The sequence below is a fragment of the Podarcis cretensis genome, assembly GCF_951804945.1.
Source record: "Podarcis cretensis genome assembly, chromosome: 7".
Lineage (NCBI taxonomy): Eukaryota > Metazoa > Chordata > Lepidosauria > Squamata > Lacertidae > Podarcis > Podarcis cretensis.
The window spans coordinates 28,300,515-28,315,048 of NC_137176.1; the positions used below are offsets into that span (position 1 = coordinate 28,300,515).

The 14,534-nt window shown below is 46.9% G+C and overlaps 1 protein-coding gene across 10 annotated transcripts in view; it reads right to left on the minus strand.

The window, feature by feature from the left end:
* RREB1 (ras responsive element binding protein 1) overlaps window positions 1–14,534 on the minus strand; it is a 135,787-nt gene that overhangs the window by 12,771 nt on the left and 108,482 nt on the right. For 9 of the 10 annotated variants that reach the window (XM_079984900.1, XM_079984903.1, XM_079984904.1 and 6 more), the window contains 3 exons: window positions 11,430–11,619; window positions 8,343–11,019; window positions 2,422–2,586 (listed from right to left, as the gene is read on the minus strand). In XM_079984900.1, coding sequence (XP_079841026.1) covers window positions 2,422–2,586; window positions 8,343–11,019; window positions 11,430–11,619 — 3,032 coding nt within the window. The remainder of the gene's footprint in view (window positions 1–2,421; window positions 2,587–8,342; window positions 11,020–11,429; window positions 11,620–14,534) is intronic. The other variant, XM_079984897.1, reaches the window with a different exon arrangement.

The window sequence follows — 14,534 nt, forward strand, 5'->3', positions numbered from 1 at the left end:
AATACCTGCTTCTATGCATTAATGCATGCATGCATGCATGCACGCACACGCACACGCACACACACACACACACACACACACACACACACCGTACTGAGGGAGGCAAATAATGCATGTAATAGCAATGAGAAAGAAGTTACGCAAGGCACCTAAAGTTGCAACAGCCCTATGGAAAAATAGTGAAGATCCACTATAGGAACTTTCAATTTCTGCAGAACAGCCAGGTTGGTTTTGGGTTCTCTGCCCACCCCCACCTCCCAATCATCACGATCCAATCTCAAACAGCATCCACTAGGTGGAACACTTTGGTAAGCTAGGAATCTTACAGATAGAAGGATTCACCAAAGAGACCTTTCTCGTTTCATGTCTGAATTTTTCAAGAGGTACCTGTAACAAATGCCTCACCATCGTCACAAGCTGTCCTTTATTCAGCCATCTGTTATAGGAAGCAACTCCAACCTATCGGGGGGTGGCAGGAGGAGAAGACAACTTTCCCCTAAACTAAACAACCATAAGGGTAAATTCCAGGACACACACCAAACCTCTGGTTTCCCTCCTCAAGCTACTAAATTACCTGTTCTGAACTTACCTGCACAGCAGCGTTAGCAGCTGCTGAGCTGGTACCCAAGCAAAATTTAGAAACTTCACAACCAAAGCACCAACACTTTTTGTTGTTCTTGGGATATCAGAAGTTTCATAGTCTTTTTGCAAATTCAGTACATCACTAGAAACATGTCCTATGTCTTCAGATTCCGGGGGGAAGCACAATGCACATCGTTTTAATCAATGAGAACAATCTGATTTACATACAACTGAAAATTCAGATTTAGTTTAAAATTCGAACTACTGTGAAATTCTGAATGGATTGGCAAAGCTGAGAAACGAGATGAATGATCAGAGATGATTTGGGGATGCAATTCTACACAATCTGGACTTTTAAACTGGGAGCACCTTTGGTAAGGTGGCAGCTATTTTGTGATCAAAACATTCCCCGCTGCAAAGACTAACTCAGGAGATCCAATTGCTATTTAATTTCATTTTGGTTCAACCAGCTGTTCAACGAAAACTGGGTCAAACCTAATCAAAAACTTCCTCAGCACACAAGTGTGTCCTTTTTCAGTGCAGTCATACCTCGGGTTACAGGCGCTTCAGGATTTTCGGGTTGCGCACCGCACCGAACCTGGAAGTACCGGAACGGGTTACTTCTGGGTTTTGGCTAAATCGCGCTTTGCACATGCACAGAAGCACCAAATTGCGACCCACGCGTGCGCAGATGCGGCGCTGCGAACGTGCCTCCCACACGGATCACATTCGCAACCTGAGCGTCCACTGCATGTCTGTAATTTTAACAAACTAGACTTCATCACAACTACAATTTGCAGAACTTGGTCATAATAAGGCAAAGCTCTCTTGCTGTAACGATAGGGGAAAAAAAGTATCTAAGTTGCTTAACCTATTTAATCAAACTAGAAGCAATGAAAACAACAACTACCCTGGGTGCTATCAGGTCATTATTTACTCAGCACCCACTCCCTTCTCAGGGCTGTACAGAAGCACATCTATTGTGTAATACACATTGTGAGCCTTGGTGATCTCGTATGAAGAACGGATGGGCCATCTATGTCCAGAATGAGGGGACAATGAATGCTTCCCTCCTTGTTCTGAAACTACCTCTCTCCAGCTCTGGGTGCCCCACCTGGAAAAAAACAGCAGGTTGCGTCAGGAGGAGCATGGGCAGGATTTAACAGAGGGCCTTTTCTACTTATAAACACTGGACTTTAACGGAGCTGGAGGGCATTTACAACAGAGGAGGACTGCAGCGCAGTGTAGCATCTGCTTTGCATGCAAAATTGATGGTTTGAAGTTTGCACAATTCGCTTCCCAGCATGGCTGGGAAAGATTCCCAGGCTAAAACTCATTGCCGGTCAGTGTAAATAATACTGGGGGACTTCTGGGAGAAGGAATGGCGGATTGACCATCTCACTATTGGCTCTCCGCTGATAGAAAATAATTATGTGGTGACTGGTGATAGGCAGATGGCCTGGCTATTAAATCACCCTGGGAGATAAGAGTGATTGAACAGGAGCAAGCTGAAATGCTTTGATCAAGTGTAGACAGTATTGGGCTAGTATTCCGCAAACTTGGGTCTCCATCTGTTTTTGGAATACAATCCCCATCATCCCTGTCCACTGGTCCTAGGAGTTGTAGTTCAAAAACAGCTAGAGACCGAAGTTTGCAAAACCCTGGACTAAGTGGACCAGTGGCCCGATTTGATATAATCTTCCTAAAAGAGGGCACCCCTCATTGTAATCACACATGTCTGTGCTGCTGTGACACCTAGCCAGCCATTCATCTGAGGGGCCCGAAGGAAAAAAGAAACACGACTTTGTTTTAAACTCTGGAACAACCTAAAAGAGCTACCTGTGCTATCATGAGCTCCAGCATCACTTTCTTTAGACTGGGGGATAAGCCCGTTTCTTCTCAGACAGTAGTTGACAACTCCGTGTTTGCGTAAGAGGTGGCGTTCACAGTTAGATTTGGTGGAAAAGAAGGCATCACATTTTTGACAGGGGTAGGGCTTCTGACCTGAATGGAGCAGGGAGAAAAAACACATTTATCTTCTTTCTAAAGTGTCACAGGAACTCCTGCGTGCTTTTCTATACCCTCTGCTTGCTTTGCGCAACTGCGGCTGAGTTTATAGCAGCTCAGTCCTCCTCTGAAGGAAGTCCAGAACAGAAAGGGGAATTACTTCCCAAACAGCACTTTTAAGACTGCAGCTGTGGCCTAAGTCAACTCACATATAAAATAAAATTAGGAAGGTTGAATATCAAGGCTCTGAAATTCAAGCCCCCTGAGAAGTGTCCAATACAATAGGACTCAAGTTTAAGCTCTTCTGGGCTTAAAAAAGCAGAGCAACTATTTTGAAGCAGAGTGGTTAAGAAAACTCAACTGTATCAGAGTTAACTACTGTATTACACAGCCTGCCCTTCAGACACCATGATCCTGCGCTAACCAGATGAATCCAGAAGAAACTGCATAGCCAGCTGACTGTGGAGGATTTTAATATCTGCTTTTGGATTGGTTTATGCAGTAGTGCACTTATCACACAGAGATGTCTTCACTCCATGACCTCCCCTTGTTGCTGTTGAAACACATCTGCATTGGACATATCTCTACAGTGGTACCTCTGGTTACGTACTTAATTCGTTCTGGAGGTCTGTTCTTAACCTGAAACTGTTCTTAACCTGAAGCACCACTTTAGCTAATAGGGCCTCCCGCTGCCGCCGGAGCACGATTTCTGTTCTCATCCTGAAGCAAAGTTCTAAACCTGAGGTACTATTTCTGGGTTAGCAGAGTCTGTAACCTGAAGCGTCTGTAACCTGAAGAGGTACCACTGTATATAGTTTGTAGGATGTTTTTCCCAGTAGAGTATATTACAGCACCAAGAGAGACTGGTCAGATTGCGAATATTTGACAAGATAACATGCAAAACTGGACGTCAGGGCAACAAAATGAGCTGGACCCAGAGGAAAACAGCTGAAACAGGTGGGAACTTAGGAAGAGCAAGGGGGATTAGGGTGGGAATGCATTATGGATGCCAAACAGAGGCTGGCTGGAAAGGGCTCCGTGTGCTCTACATCATACATCTAACCACCACAGAAATGTCTGGCAAAAACACAAAGACACCCTTCTCTCTCTCTGGGAGATGTTTGAGAAGCACATGGCAAGTCATGTTTGGGGGAAGGGCAGCAGCGGAGTGACAGAGCACACACTTTGCATTCAAAGAGTCATGTGGTTCAATTGCTGGCTTCACCAGGTAGGACAAGGGAAACGTTCATTCGAAACCCCCAGGAACCTGTGCCATTCAGAGTAGACACTATTGATAAGGGAGCTTCCTTGCTGTTCCAGCTGCTGCAAGGAGCCATCGCCTTGCAGAGCCCATTTTAGCCATCTGGCGTTCCAAACAAGTTCATCACACTTTAGAATCCAAGTTGAAATGTCAGTGCAGCTGTCGTGATTCTGTACTATTCAACACAATGTGGACTCTGATGAACAACTATGACTCTGCTCCATTAAAAATATCCTAAGCTCAGATATCTCCCCAGCCAAGCTCTCTTTCAGATGCAAAAAGTTTAATGTCCTTAGGAGGAAGGGAGTCTGCCATTTCACACGTTAACACAGCGCCAACAGCAACCTCTGATCTCTACACACCAGTAGGATGCAAAAAATAATGGCGAGAGAATAGGACAAGGAGGAATCAGCTGCTATAGGAAAGCCAAGGGTGAGTGCTACTACTGCCTCTCCAAAGCACAATGCAGGCTTTAAGGATGTTTCTGTCACATTGATCTTCCACCCAAACTTGGCTTTTGCACTACTTAAAATCTGAATCGGAACTTGAAAGGATCATGTGATTTTTTAAAAACACACACACACACGAAATCATTTCCACAACATGCAGAGACCTGGAAGTGGAAGACTTGTTGGCTGTCTTGCTAATTTAAGGTTACCATTCCAAAGGTCTCTGGGATGGTGTTGTTTTTGTTTGTTTTACTACACAAATAGTGACTTTCTCTTGCCAACAAAAAGCAAAAAATCGACTCCTTCAGATTTGACAGATTGATGCTGATTACTGATGTAAACCAATAGAAAATACTTGAAGTGAAAATGGGCTAACTTTCCATTTTGCAAAGGAGTAGTTTGGTGCGGCAGGGAACTCTGCCCTCTGTGGCACTTGACCAAAGCCAGTGTAAATCAAAAGCAACTATATATTTCACACAGGAATACAGCAACGGCTCATCACTGCCTAAGTCCTGATTTTATTTAAACCCAAAGGAACAGAAGAGTAAGAATAAACGTTGAGTAGAGAGGTGGCAAATCAGAGATGGTGAAATGAGTTTCAGTGATGTCTGAAGAATACAGCACCAAAACATGAAAGCCTGTTGACAAATTTCCCAAGAGTACTCCAGCCGCTGCTCATTTCCAAGATGAGCTAACACCCACTGTTTTCACACACACAGGCTTCAAAAATACATTCCATGTGCCATGTCACAAAATAAATACTTCTTTGGCGAGCTCTGCAACAGATCCAGGTATACAGGCAGAAGTGGGCTGCACTAAAGACAGTGAGGGTGCCATTAAGAGCAAGCACCAGGAGCAAAGACTTTCCCCTTCCCTTTTCAGCCTTTCGTTTGTTAACATGGATAGCATCTTGTTAATGTAATGTCATGGCTGTGGGGGGGATCTTCCCTGGGCGCTGTCACATCTCAGGAATGCAGCAGAAGTTCACATTTTGTCATGTGCTTCCTTCCCCATCTACCCCAAGTCTGTTGCACAAGCAAATGACTCATCAACATTTTAGTGCTGGTGGCTTCAACCACAGCACAGGCAAGACCCAGTGGAGACTTCTAATGGTGTTCTGAGCGCCTTCAGACTCTGGGCTAGCAGAGTTAAGGCTCTTCAGGACCACTCAGAGCCTCCTTTTTAATTTGTTTTTACTTTGTTGATAGTTCACAATGTCAAAGGGGCAGGGGGATGCACAGACAACTATCGTGGAGCTGAATTGACTGGGGGAAAATGATATTCTTTACTCTCTATGTATTTTGTTGCTAATGATCTGAAAACTAACTTTGAATACAGTGATACCTCGGGTTAAGTACTTAATTCGTTCCAGAGGTCTGTTCTGAACCTGAAACTGTTCTTAACCTGAAGCACCACTTTAGCTAATGGGGCCTCCTGCTGCCGCTGCTGGAGCACAATTTCTGTTCTCATCCTGAAGCAAAGTTCTTAACCCGAGGTAATATTTCTGGGTTAGTGGAGTCTGTAACCTGAAGCGTATGTAACCTGAAGCGTATGTAACCCGAGGTACCACTATGTATGTGTAAGTAGAACCGTCAATACTAAAGTTGCAAAGGGCAATGAACGAATAAGCTATATAGGTATGCTATGCACTGAGTTTTCTGAAGGCTCCTCGTTTTTCGGAATGCTCTCTCCCCAGGGAGATTTGTCTGGCACTTTCATTATATATCTTTAGGCACCGGACAAAAATGTTCCTCTTTAACCAGGCCTTTGGCCGATTCATATTCTGCAGCGTCGGTGGAGGTTTCTGCCCCTGGCCTCTTAAGTGAGATGGGCGCACAACCCCAGAGTCTGTCAAGACTGGCCCGTACGGGCAGGGGTACCTTTACCTTTACCTTTATGTATTTCTAATCTTGTGAACTGCCCTGAAATTCTTTTGAAGAAGGGCAGTATGTAAACCTAATAAATAAATAAATAAAAATTAACAGCTGGTTAGCTGATGCTTATAGACTGTGGGGAAATCGTGTGAGCATAGGTGATGGAGAGGAGCTCATATCAATTCCCAACCATGTTATTTCAGAAGCACCCCTGGGTTCAACAATTTAACCAGGGACTATGTTTACATGAACCTGGAAATGCAATCTGCGCGCACACACACACACACACACACACACACACACCATTTTGAGGCCTATTCCTCACTACAGTGTACTCCTATAGAGAGTACACTGTAGTGGTAAGTTTACCTCATTTCTGTCAATAAAGCTTCAGTGTGCTCTCATCACCTGCCTTCCTTGCAAAGCTAAAAGGTAACCCAGCAATGCCACCAGTATCTGCACACCCGAGTGTCCCAGCATTTTGCAAGCCATGTGTCTGAAAGAACTTGGATAAGATGTGCTTCAGGTGAGCAGAAAACTGCTCCTGTATCTCATTCACTAGGATGCCTCTGAAAAGTAAGCTCTGTGCTGTGGAAAACCTTATAGAGGTTGACCCTTGCTCTCTGCAACGAATGTGGAAGTATGCAGGGTGCTACATTTGAAGGAGAAAACTTCCCAACTGTTTCAGACTGGAAAGACTACAAATATCTTATTTGGAACCAGAGAACCTCAACAGGAAAAATTCCCCAGGGATGCTCGAGATCCTTCAGCAGTAACACCACTTCACTTTCAAGATGTCTACCATGAGCACAATGAGTTTTCAGTAGCAAACCAGTGGGAGAAAAATATGCTACTGTGATAGTTGCTCAAGTTTATTTTGTCCTTTGCTCTGCCTCTTTCTTTTTTGAGAGCAGCTGTGGCCTCTGAACCGCGCAACTAAACACCATGAGCTTAGATATGAAAACAGAACCACCAACTATGGCCATCCACTGCAAGAAAGGAGGTCTGTTTGGTTATTATGGTGTGTCTGGGGATTGGTAGAGGAGGGCCAGAGCTGCAGCCAAACACAACATTCAGAGCAGTCTTAAAATTTTAGAGGACTTAAGAATTAGGCTTATAGTAAGGCCCAAACTATGTGTTACATGCAAACGCTCTTTTAAACGGTAGCTCAACAGCTTGTTTAAGGTAAGAAAAGCCACTTTTGGTGGTGGCAGATGGAAGTAGAGGCATAGTGAAAAAAATGGGACGCTCTTTCGCTTTTCCAAATCCCACCATTCCCCCAGAAATTTCTCTAATCCTCAGGATTATAAACGTGGAGGAAAAGGGCACTGAACATCCCACAAGGGAGAATAGCTACTATGGGGGATCTGAAGCAGAGATATGGACTTGGGGGGCAGGACTGAGCAGCACTCCCTCTGCTGTTTCTCCCCTTCCACTCATCCCTTTTCAGCAGTTTCCTCAGACTAGTGTGGCAGGTAGCCTAAACCAAAAGATCCATTTAACCCAGTAGAGTCCACCCAGACTGGCAAGGATCCTCCAGGCAGTTGGCCAGGAATGTTTCCCAGCCCATCAGTTTTCCAACTAGGGATCATGAACACTGAACACTCAAGCAAAACCATTGTTCCAGAAGTCCTTCAGGTTTTGCATCAGGGCATAAGAAAGCCCTCAACCAAAACAGCACTTATAGATGCTATGGGATCAGTTCACACATGACACTGAGCTGTTTTGGGCAGAATGGGGACAATCCCCGAGCTTGCATGTGTGTTCCCTCCAACTCCATTCCCATCACTTCCTTCTTGGTTTCCAAAGCACCATGGTTTAGTTGTGCAATCTTATATTCCTGTAGCATTACATGCATGCTGATTCAATACATCTAGCGTCAGTCATTACAAATGAACTATTCATCAACGTATGAACACACACGTGAACACTTGAGTAGGTTTATCTCAAAGATGACCTGCTGGATGGTTAACTGGGTAAGAGCTCACATCATTCTGAACAACCCCACCGCACCCTTCCAGGCTCTGTGTACTAAAGCTGGTTTATCCTGGCCATTTCCCTTAGGCCAGAATGACCCCCCACCCCACCCCCAATCTATAAGGATGTGCTGTACAGCAAGCATCCATTGCATGGGTCCCCAAGGCCATTTCACAACAAAAACTCTCTTACCTGTGTGAGTGAGCATGTGCCGCTGTAAGGAACTCGCCCAGGGAAAAACTCTCGGACAATGAGGACAGTTGATTTTCTGAAAGCAATTTGAGTAAGCGTTTCTCTTTCCTCCTAGGAGTTTGTCTTCGGCTGTTTCTTTCTCCTCCTCACTGGTTCCATTTGGGTCAGCCGCTGTTTCTTTGAAGTCCTCCGTCGACTGCAGGAACGTGCTGAACTTATTGGTGTCTGTGGTTGCCAGCATCTTCTCTATGCTGGCGAACTCCCCGCTCGACTCCAGGTCCACGCTGCTGCTGCTGCTTGCCTTCAGCTTGTTCTTTGCCCCTTTCTTCCGGCCTCTCTTTTTCACAGAGCCAGACGTGGTGGACTTCTGGGGCCCGTTGGGGCTGCATGCATGCGGCGTCAAGTCGGTGGAAATGATGGGGTCCGCCTCGGCTGCAGCCGCAGGAGCTGCTTTCGGTTTTGGGGTCCCCAGCTTCTCAGGGCCAGCAGCTGCTTTGGGGACAGAGTCCACAGCGTCCGTTTTCAACAGAGCAGGAGCAGACGACACGGACGAAATAATCTGCGCAATGGAAGCAAGGGGTGGCAGCTCTTTCGCCACGGGGAGCTTTGGCAAGAGGGGTGGTGGCTTAGGCCTCAAGGGCCGAAGCAAGGCAGCATTTCCCAGGAGGGAGGGAGAAATGATTGGGACTGTCAAATGCAGTGGACCCTTCAATGGCTGGGAATGCCCGGGAGCTTTGTTTTCCGGGTTATTGTTCACTGGAGGAGCCTGCTGGCCGTTGTGGAGATTCTCCTCGTGCCCTTCCTTCGTATCCTGACTCGGAGCGCCATCGTCTTTTTCCTTCTTTGGAGCTTTGGGAATCGACAAGTCTATGGGCTCCATAGAGCCGTCGTAAACAGAAGACCCGAACGGGCTCTCCTGCTTCACCAGCACAGAGTTCAGGTCTTTGTTCTTTTGCGAGAAGTCCAGAGGCTCGTCGAATTCCATAGGGAAGCTACTTGCATTTTCGAGTTTGATCGATGCATGAGAAGGGGCGCCCCTCAAGAAGCCGTTCTGCGACTCCAGGAAGGGGGCGATGGGCTTGCGGCCTAGGTAGGCGCTGTCTTCGAGAAGCAGGGTGCCTGGCTGGCTCTCAGGAGGTGTGCAGTCCACAGCCAGCACGTAGCTCTCGATCTCCCTCTCCTGGATGTGCAAATGCTGCTTGAGGATGTGGTGGATGCAGTTGCGCTTGGCCGAGAAGGCGGTGCCGCACTCCTTGCACTCAAACGGCTTCTTCTTCTGGCAGCCGCTGTGCGTCCGCATGTGGATGCGCAGGGCTCGGTAGTGCTTCAGGTCCTCCCCGCAAAACTTGCACACCGTGTCCGGAGAGCAGAAGGCGTCCACCATCTCCGCCGCGTTGCTGGCCACGTACTCGATGTTCTTCTCGATGTCCTTCCGCGTCGTCTTCAGGTGCTTCTTCCGCAGGTGGCGCTCGCAGTTGGCCTTCACCGTGAAAGGGTAGTGGCAGATCTTGCAGATGTACGGCCGCTCCCCGCTGTGCGTCCGCAGGTGCCGGATCAGCGCCGCCTTATCGGCGGCAATGTAGTCGCAGATGTTGCACTGGTACGGGGAGATGCCCAGGTGGGAGCGGATGTGAGCCCTCAGGACCCCGGAGAATGCGAACACCTGCTTGCACAAGTGACACGGGAACGTCATTTTCCTCACGGCGGGGGCCTTCTTGCTTGCTGCCCCGGCAATCATGGCTTTGAAGTCCCGCTCCATGACCTCCTGCTTGATCTTCCCACCCATCGTCAAGGGCAGCAGGGCCTCGATGATGCTGTCTTGCTCCAGCTGCGTTTTCATCTCGCTCTGGCTCAAAGGCTCCGCCTTGGCCTGGGGAGAAGGGCTGGGTTGGTTTCCTGCTTTACCGTGAGGAAGGTGAGAGGCCAAAGTTGACTCTTCGGAGGTTCTGAGCGGCTTGGGTGGCGCTGGAGGAAGGCTTGGGCTGATGCACCCGGGCGAGGCTTGCTGAGTGCTGACCAGCAGAGGAGGCGTCGACGTTGCGACGACCGTCCTGGGGGCCACCAAGGGCTTTGGCTTCAGCGGAGGCATGTGCTTGAAGAGGGACTGCAAGGGGACAGGAGGCGCCTTCGAGAGGGGCGGGAGGCTTATCGGCGGCGTCGCAGAGGAAGCCATCTTCAAGATCTGCTGGATGTCCGCCAGCTCGCCGGAAATGGGCTTGACGACAATGCTAGTGTCGGGCTGAATGATGAAGCCTTTCTGGAAAGGCTGTAGTGACAGGAGCTTCATGTTTTCTTTCGTGGGGGTGAGGACAGAGAACGGCCCTCCCACAGAAGCAGCCTCCAGAGGAGACATGTTCAACTGGTTAGCACTACCAGGTTCCTGAGGTAGGTTACATTTCAGTGTTCGGAGCTGCATTTCTTGGGCCTCATCTGAAGCCAGCTCCTCCTGCTGGGCAGGTTCAACGTCTTTGGTATGCTGCAGCCCCAAGGATGCCATGTAAGCTTTCCGGTCTGGGTCCTCCGAGGGCAGTTCGTGCTTGTCTCTTTCCTGATCCGCGGCGTGGGTCTCTGCGTGCAGCTTGAGTGCTGAGCGCATGGGGAACGCCTTGTTGCACACCTCGCAGACATACCGGTGATATTCACTGATGCATCGCCGCAGGTTTGTTTCACACCAGACCTACGAGACACCACACGAGAACGCAAATAAACGTCATGCAGCCAGAGGTGAAGGAGAAATCATCTACTCTCCTGAAGCGGCTAGCTTGTATACTCCTTGTACACAATTATTAATTGCTGAATTTATAGAGTCACCTGTCAAAAATATTCCCTGAGCAGCATACATACAAACAAAGCAATACTTGAACCCCCTCCCAACGGAATAGGGTCAAAACCAACAAAAGAAAATAAATTCAGCAAAAAAACAGAAAACTACCTTTCAGCACAACAGATACAGTATAAAAACAGCCCAGGTTTAAAATCACAGATCAAAAAGCGCTTTGTTCCCAAAAAGAAAGAAAGAAAGAAAGAAAGAAAGAAAGAAAGAAAGAAAGAAAGAAAGAAAGAAAGAAAGCCAAATGGGGCAGATACCTGAGAAATGCGAGGAAATTTCCTGCAGGAGAAATCTGTGAATCCCAAATCGTGGAAGCCTGCAGGAATCGAAGGGTTATTCTGAATAAAAGGCTTTCCCAGTGGGTCCCTTGGAAGTTGTTTATGAATAACCGCATTATGCCGCAACAAACCCCGGTGCGTGCGGAAGGAAAGGCAACAGATGTCACACCTGGAGGGGGGAGAAGAAAAAGAACTTATGAAGAATTTTAAAGTACCATGTCACATACCTGGTTAAATGTTCAGCAAACCTCACATCACCTACCCCAACAAAAACAGAACACTCATCTATTGTCATCTACTCTGTTAGCTACTTATCAAATAATACCAGTACAATCACCAAAACCAACAGGAGTTTGTATTTTACAACTTGCCTAAGGGCAAGCTGCACCTGTTTTCTTACTCTTGTCCATCTTCTAGTCTTAGAAGGTCAGCAGTCCTTTGAGGCTACAAGAAGGAAAAGTCAGCCAGCTATATACTCTTGGCTCAATACACAGAGGCTCAGATCCAGCTCTCCATACCACTGTCATGGCGTTGGAGAAGAGTGTAAGGGGATGGTGACAGTGTGGGAATGCGACACAAGGATGCACCATACTTGAGTTAGTATTTTCAGAGTTGCATCAAAAGGAAGCACATCACGGAAACTCAGTAGCTGAAGTCAGCACAGACAGTTTATAACCCAAGCTGCAGGCAGCTCACCAGCCATATTGACAAGCTTAGTAAGACTCCTGGCTCCTCAACAAAGGCCAGATACTTAGATCGCAATGCATAAACTGTAGGCTACAACCCAGCCTAGTAGGCCATACAATGGGTAGGTATGTACAAAGGACTGGTCATTGGCATTTTAACACCTCAAATCCCTCCCCACCCCCATTCCACTAACAGCTCCTGGAGTTCCTTGTCCCAGCAGCAAATCCTTGCCCACCCTCCCTGGTCCTTGAGATTGTTGTGTCCCATTGGGTCTTCTTTGGTCACACAATACAAATATGGCAGCAAGCCAACCATTCCTCAGATGTTTGGAATATATGGGTTTTTGAAAATCTTTATTATCTAAATAACTTTCCATGTTATCATTTGGAGTCTCCTTCCACTCGTCGTCTTCTGGTGCAATATGTAAATGCAAGTGCTCTGGTATGTTTCATTAGAAACTGGGTTTTTCCTAAGCATAGCATTTTAATTGTTAGTATGTAACATTCATTTTTGCTTGTCATACTGAATAAATGAGCACCACAAGTCCAAATGCAAAGAGAACGACTCCATTGGGTGCAGGAAGCAGTTTTATCAAGCACAAAAAAGCTTTCCAATTGCCTTTCAAGATCTGTTTTTGTTTTGTTTTTAATTTCCCTTTTCTTTATACTTATTCCAGAAGATGCTAACATGCTGCCTCCTGCAACTACTTCAACTCAGTGATTTGACCAATCCTCATAAGCACGTTGGTATCACTGCAATTCTCAAGAATACAGCTTCCTGAACCCATTGGAACACCTCACTTTCCACTTTTTTTTCCTTTTACAGGCGTTGCCGGCAGGCTGACGTAGTTGTTGTTTGTTATTGTTGCTGCTGCTGCTGCTACTATTACTATTACTATTACTGCAACACCATTTCCACTGTAACACAGACCACTGCAAATTCAGAGCCCTGGGGAAAATTTATAGGCAATGCTTCACAGAGAGAGAAGGTATCTTGGAATTACTTCATATAATGTGAGTACAGAATCACCGCAAGGCCAGAAAGCATTTGAAGTAACACTCAACACCTGTTGTCATGACTGCAGATGGAAAACTGAAGCAAAAGCCAGCAGGGGAAAGTAGTCACCCAGAAACATTTGAAACAGCCTGTATCAGCCAGACACTCTTGATTTCAACACACCACTCTTCCCAAGACCTCCCACCTACTCTCTGGCACCTTGTTTCTAAATCTCTCCAGAAAGACAATGAGGGTCATTGTAAGTGCAGTCTCTCAACTCTCAAGGTCTCCCAGGATTTGCAAACCCCACTTGGGCTTCTCAAAAAACGCTTGCAATTCGCGCAGAGATACTATTATTTAGCAAACCACTTGGGTCCATGGAAGATGGCAAGGGCTGAGGGAAATATTAACAAAACTCTCATGTTTTCCCCTGCTACTGACCTCAATAATTCACTGGTACTGCAGGGAGGCAGGACAACAGACAGGGAGGACAACAAGGGCTTTTTGGAGCAAATCTCAAGCAGCTCAAGGAGTAAAGGTAAAGGTAAAGGGACCCCTAACCGTTAAGTCCAGTTGCGGACGACTCTGGGGTTGTGGTGCTCATCTTGCTTTACTGGCCGAGGGAGCCGGCGTACAGCTTCCGGGTCATGTGACCAGCATGACTAAGCCGCTTCTGGTGAACTAGAGCAGCACACGGAAACGCCGTTTACCTTCCTGCCAGAGTGGTACCTATTTATCTACTTGCACTTTGACGGACTTTTGAACTGCTAGGTTGGCAGGAGCTGGGACCAAGCAATGGGAGCTCACCCCGTCGCAGGGATTCGAACTTCCGACCTTCTGATCGGCAAGTCCTAGGCTCTGTGGTTTAGACCACAGCGCCACCCGCGTCAAGGAGTAGCAGACCTCATCTCATCCCAGCGTGGTCTTGCAAATGTCAAAAGTTACTAGTCCACAACATTTGCTTGTTAATTGACTAGCCTCCTACCACTATGGATGCCATTATTTGTGGTGTAAAAGGAGCCAACACAGAGGCAGCTGACGAGTTGTTTTGCTGCTCCCCAGCAACTACCGTACATCAGTAAAAGGAAGAGTCCTGCCTTTATTTTTTAACCCGGAGGCACCATAGACAACAGCTTGCAAGGGGCATAGTAATTCCGCAAGGAGAAAAGGTACCATTTGGCCTCTGCTTCAGGAAACCAGTTTCTTGGACTGGCATTGCCAAGCTGAGCAACAGAATACACTTAAATCAGCTTAACAATAAGCACTCGTGTGGCCTCTCAACGCTTTAGTACTAACTGTAATCAAGGGTAAGAAAAATAAACAAATATTTGCTTAAATATAGTGAGACTCCTTTTCACATTTTTGGGCCTAATTTCTGCTGCTGCTGCTACTACTACTACT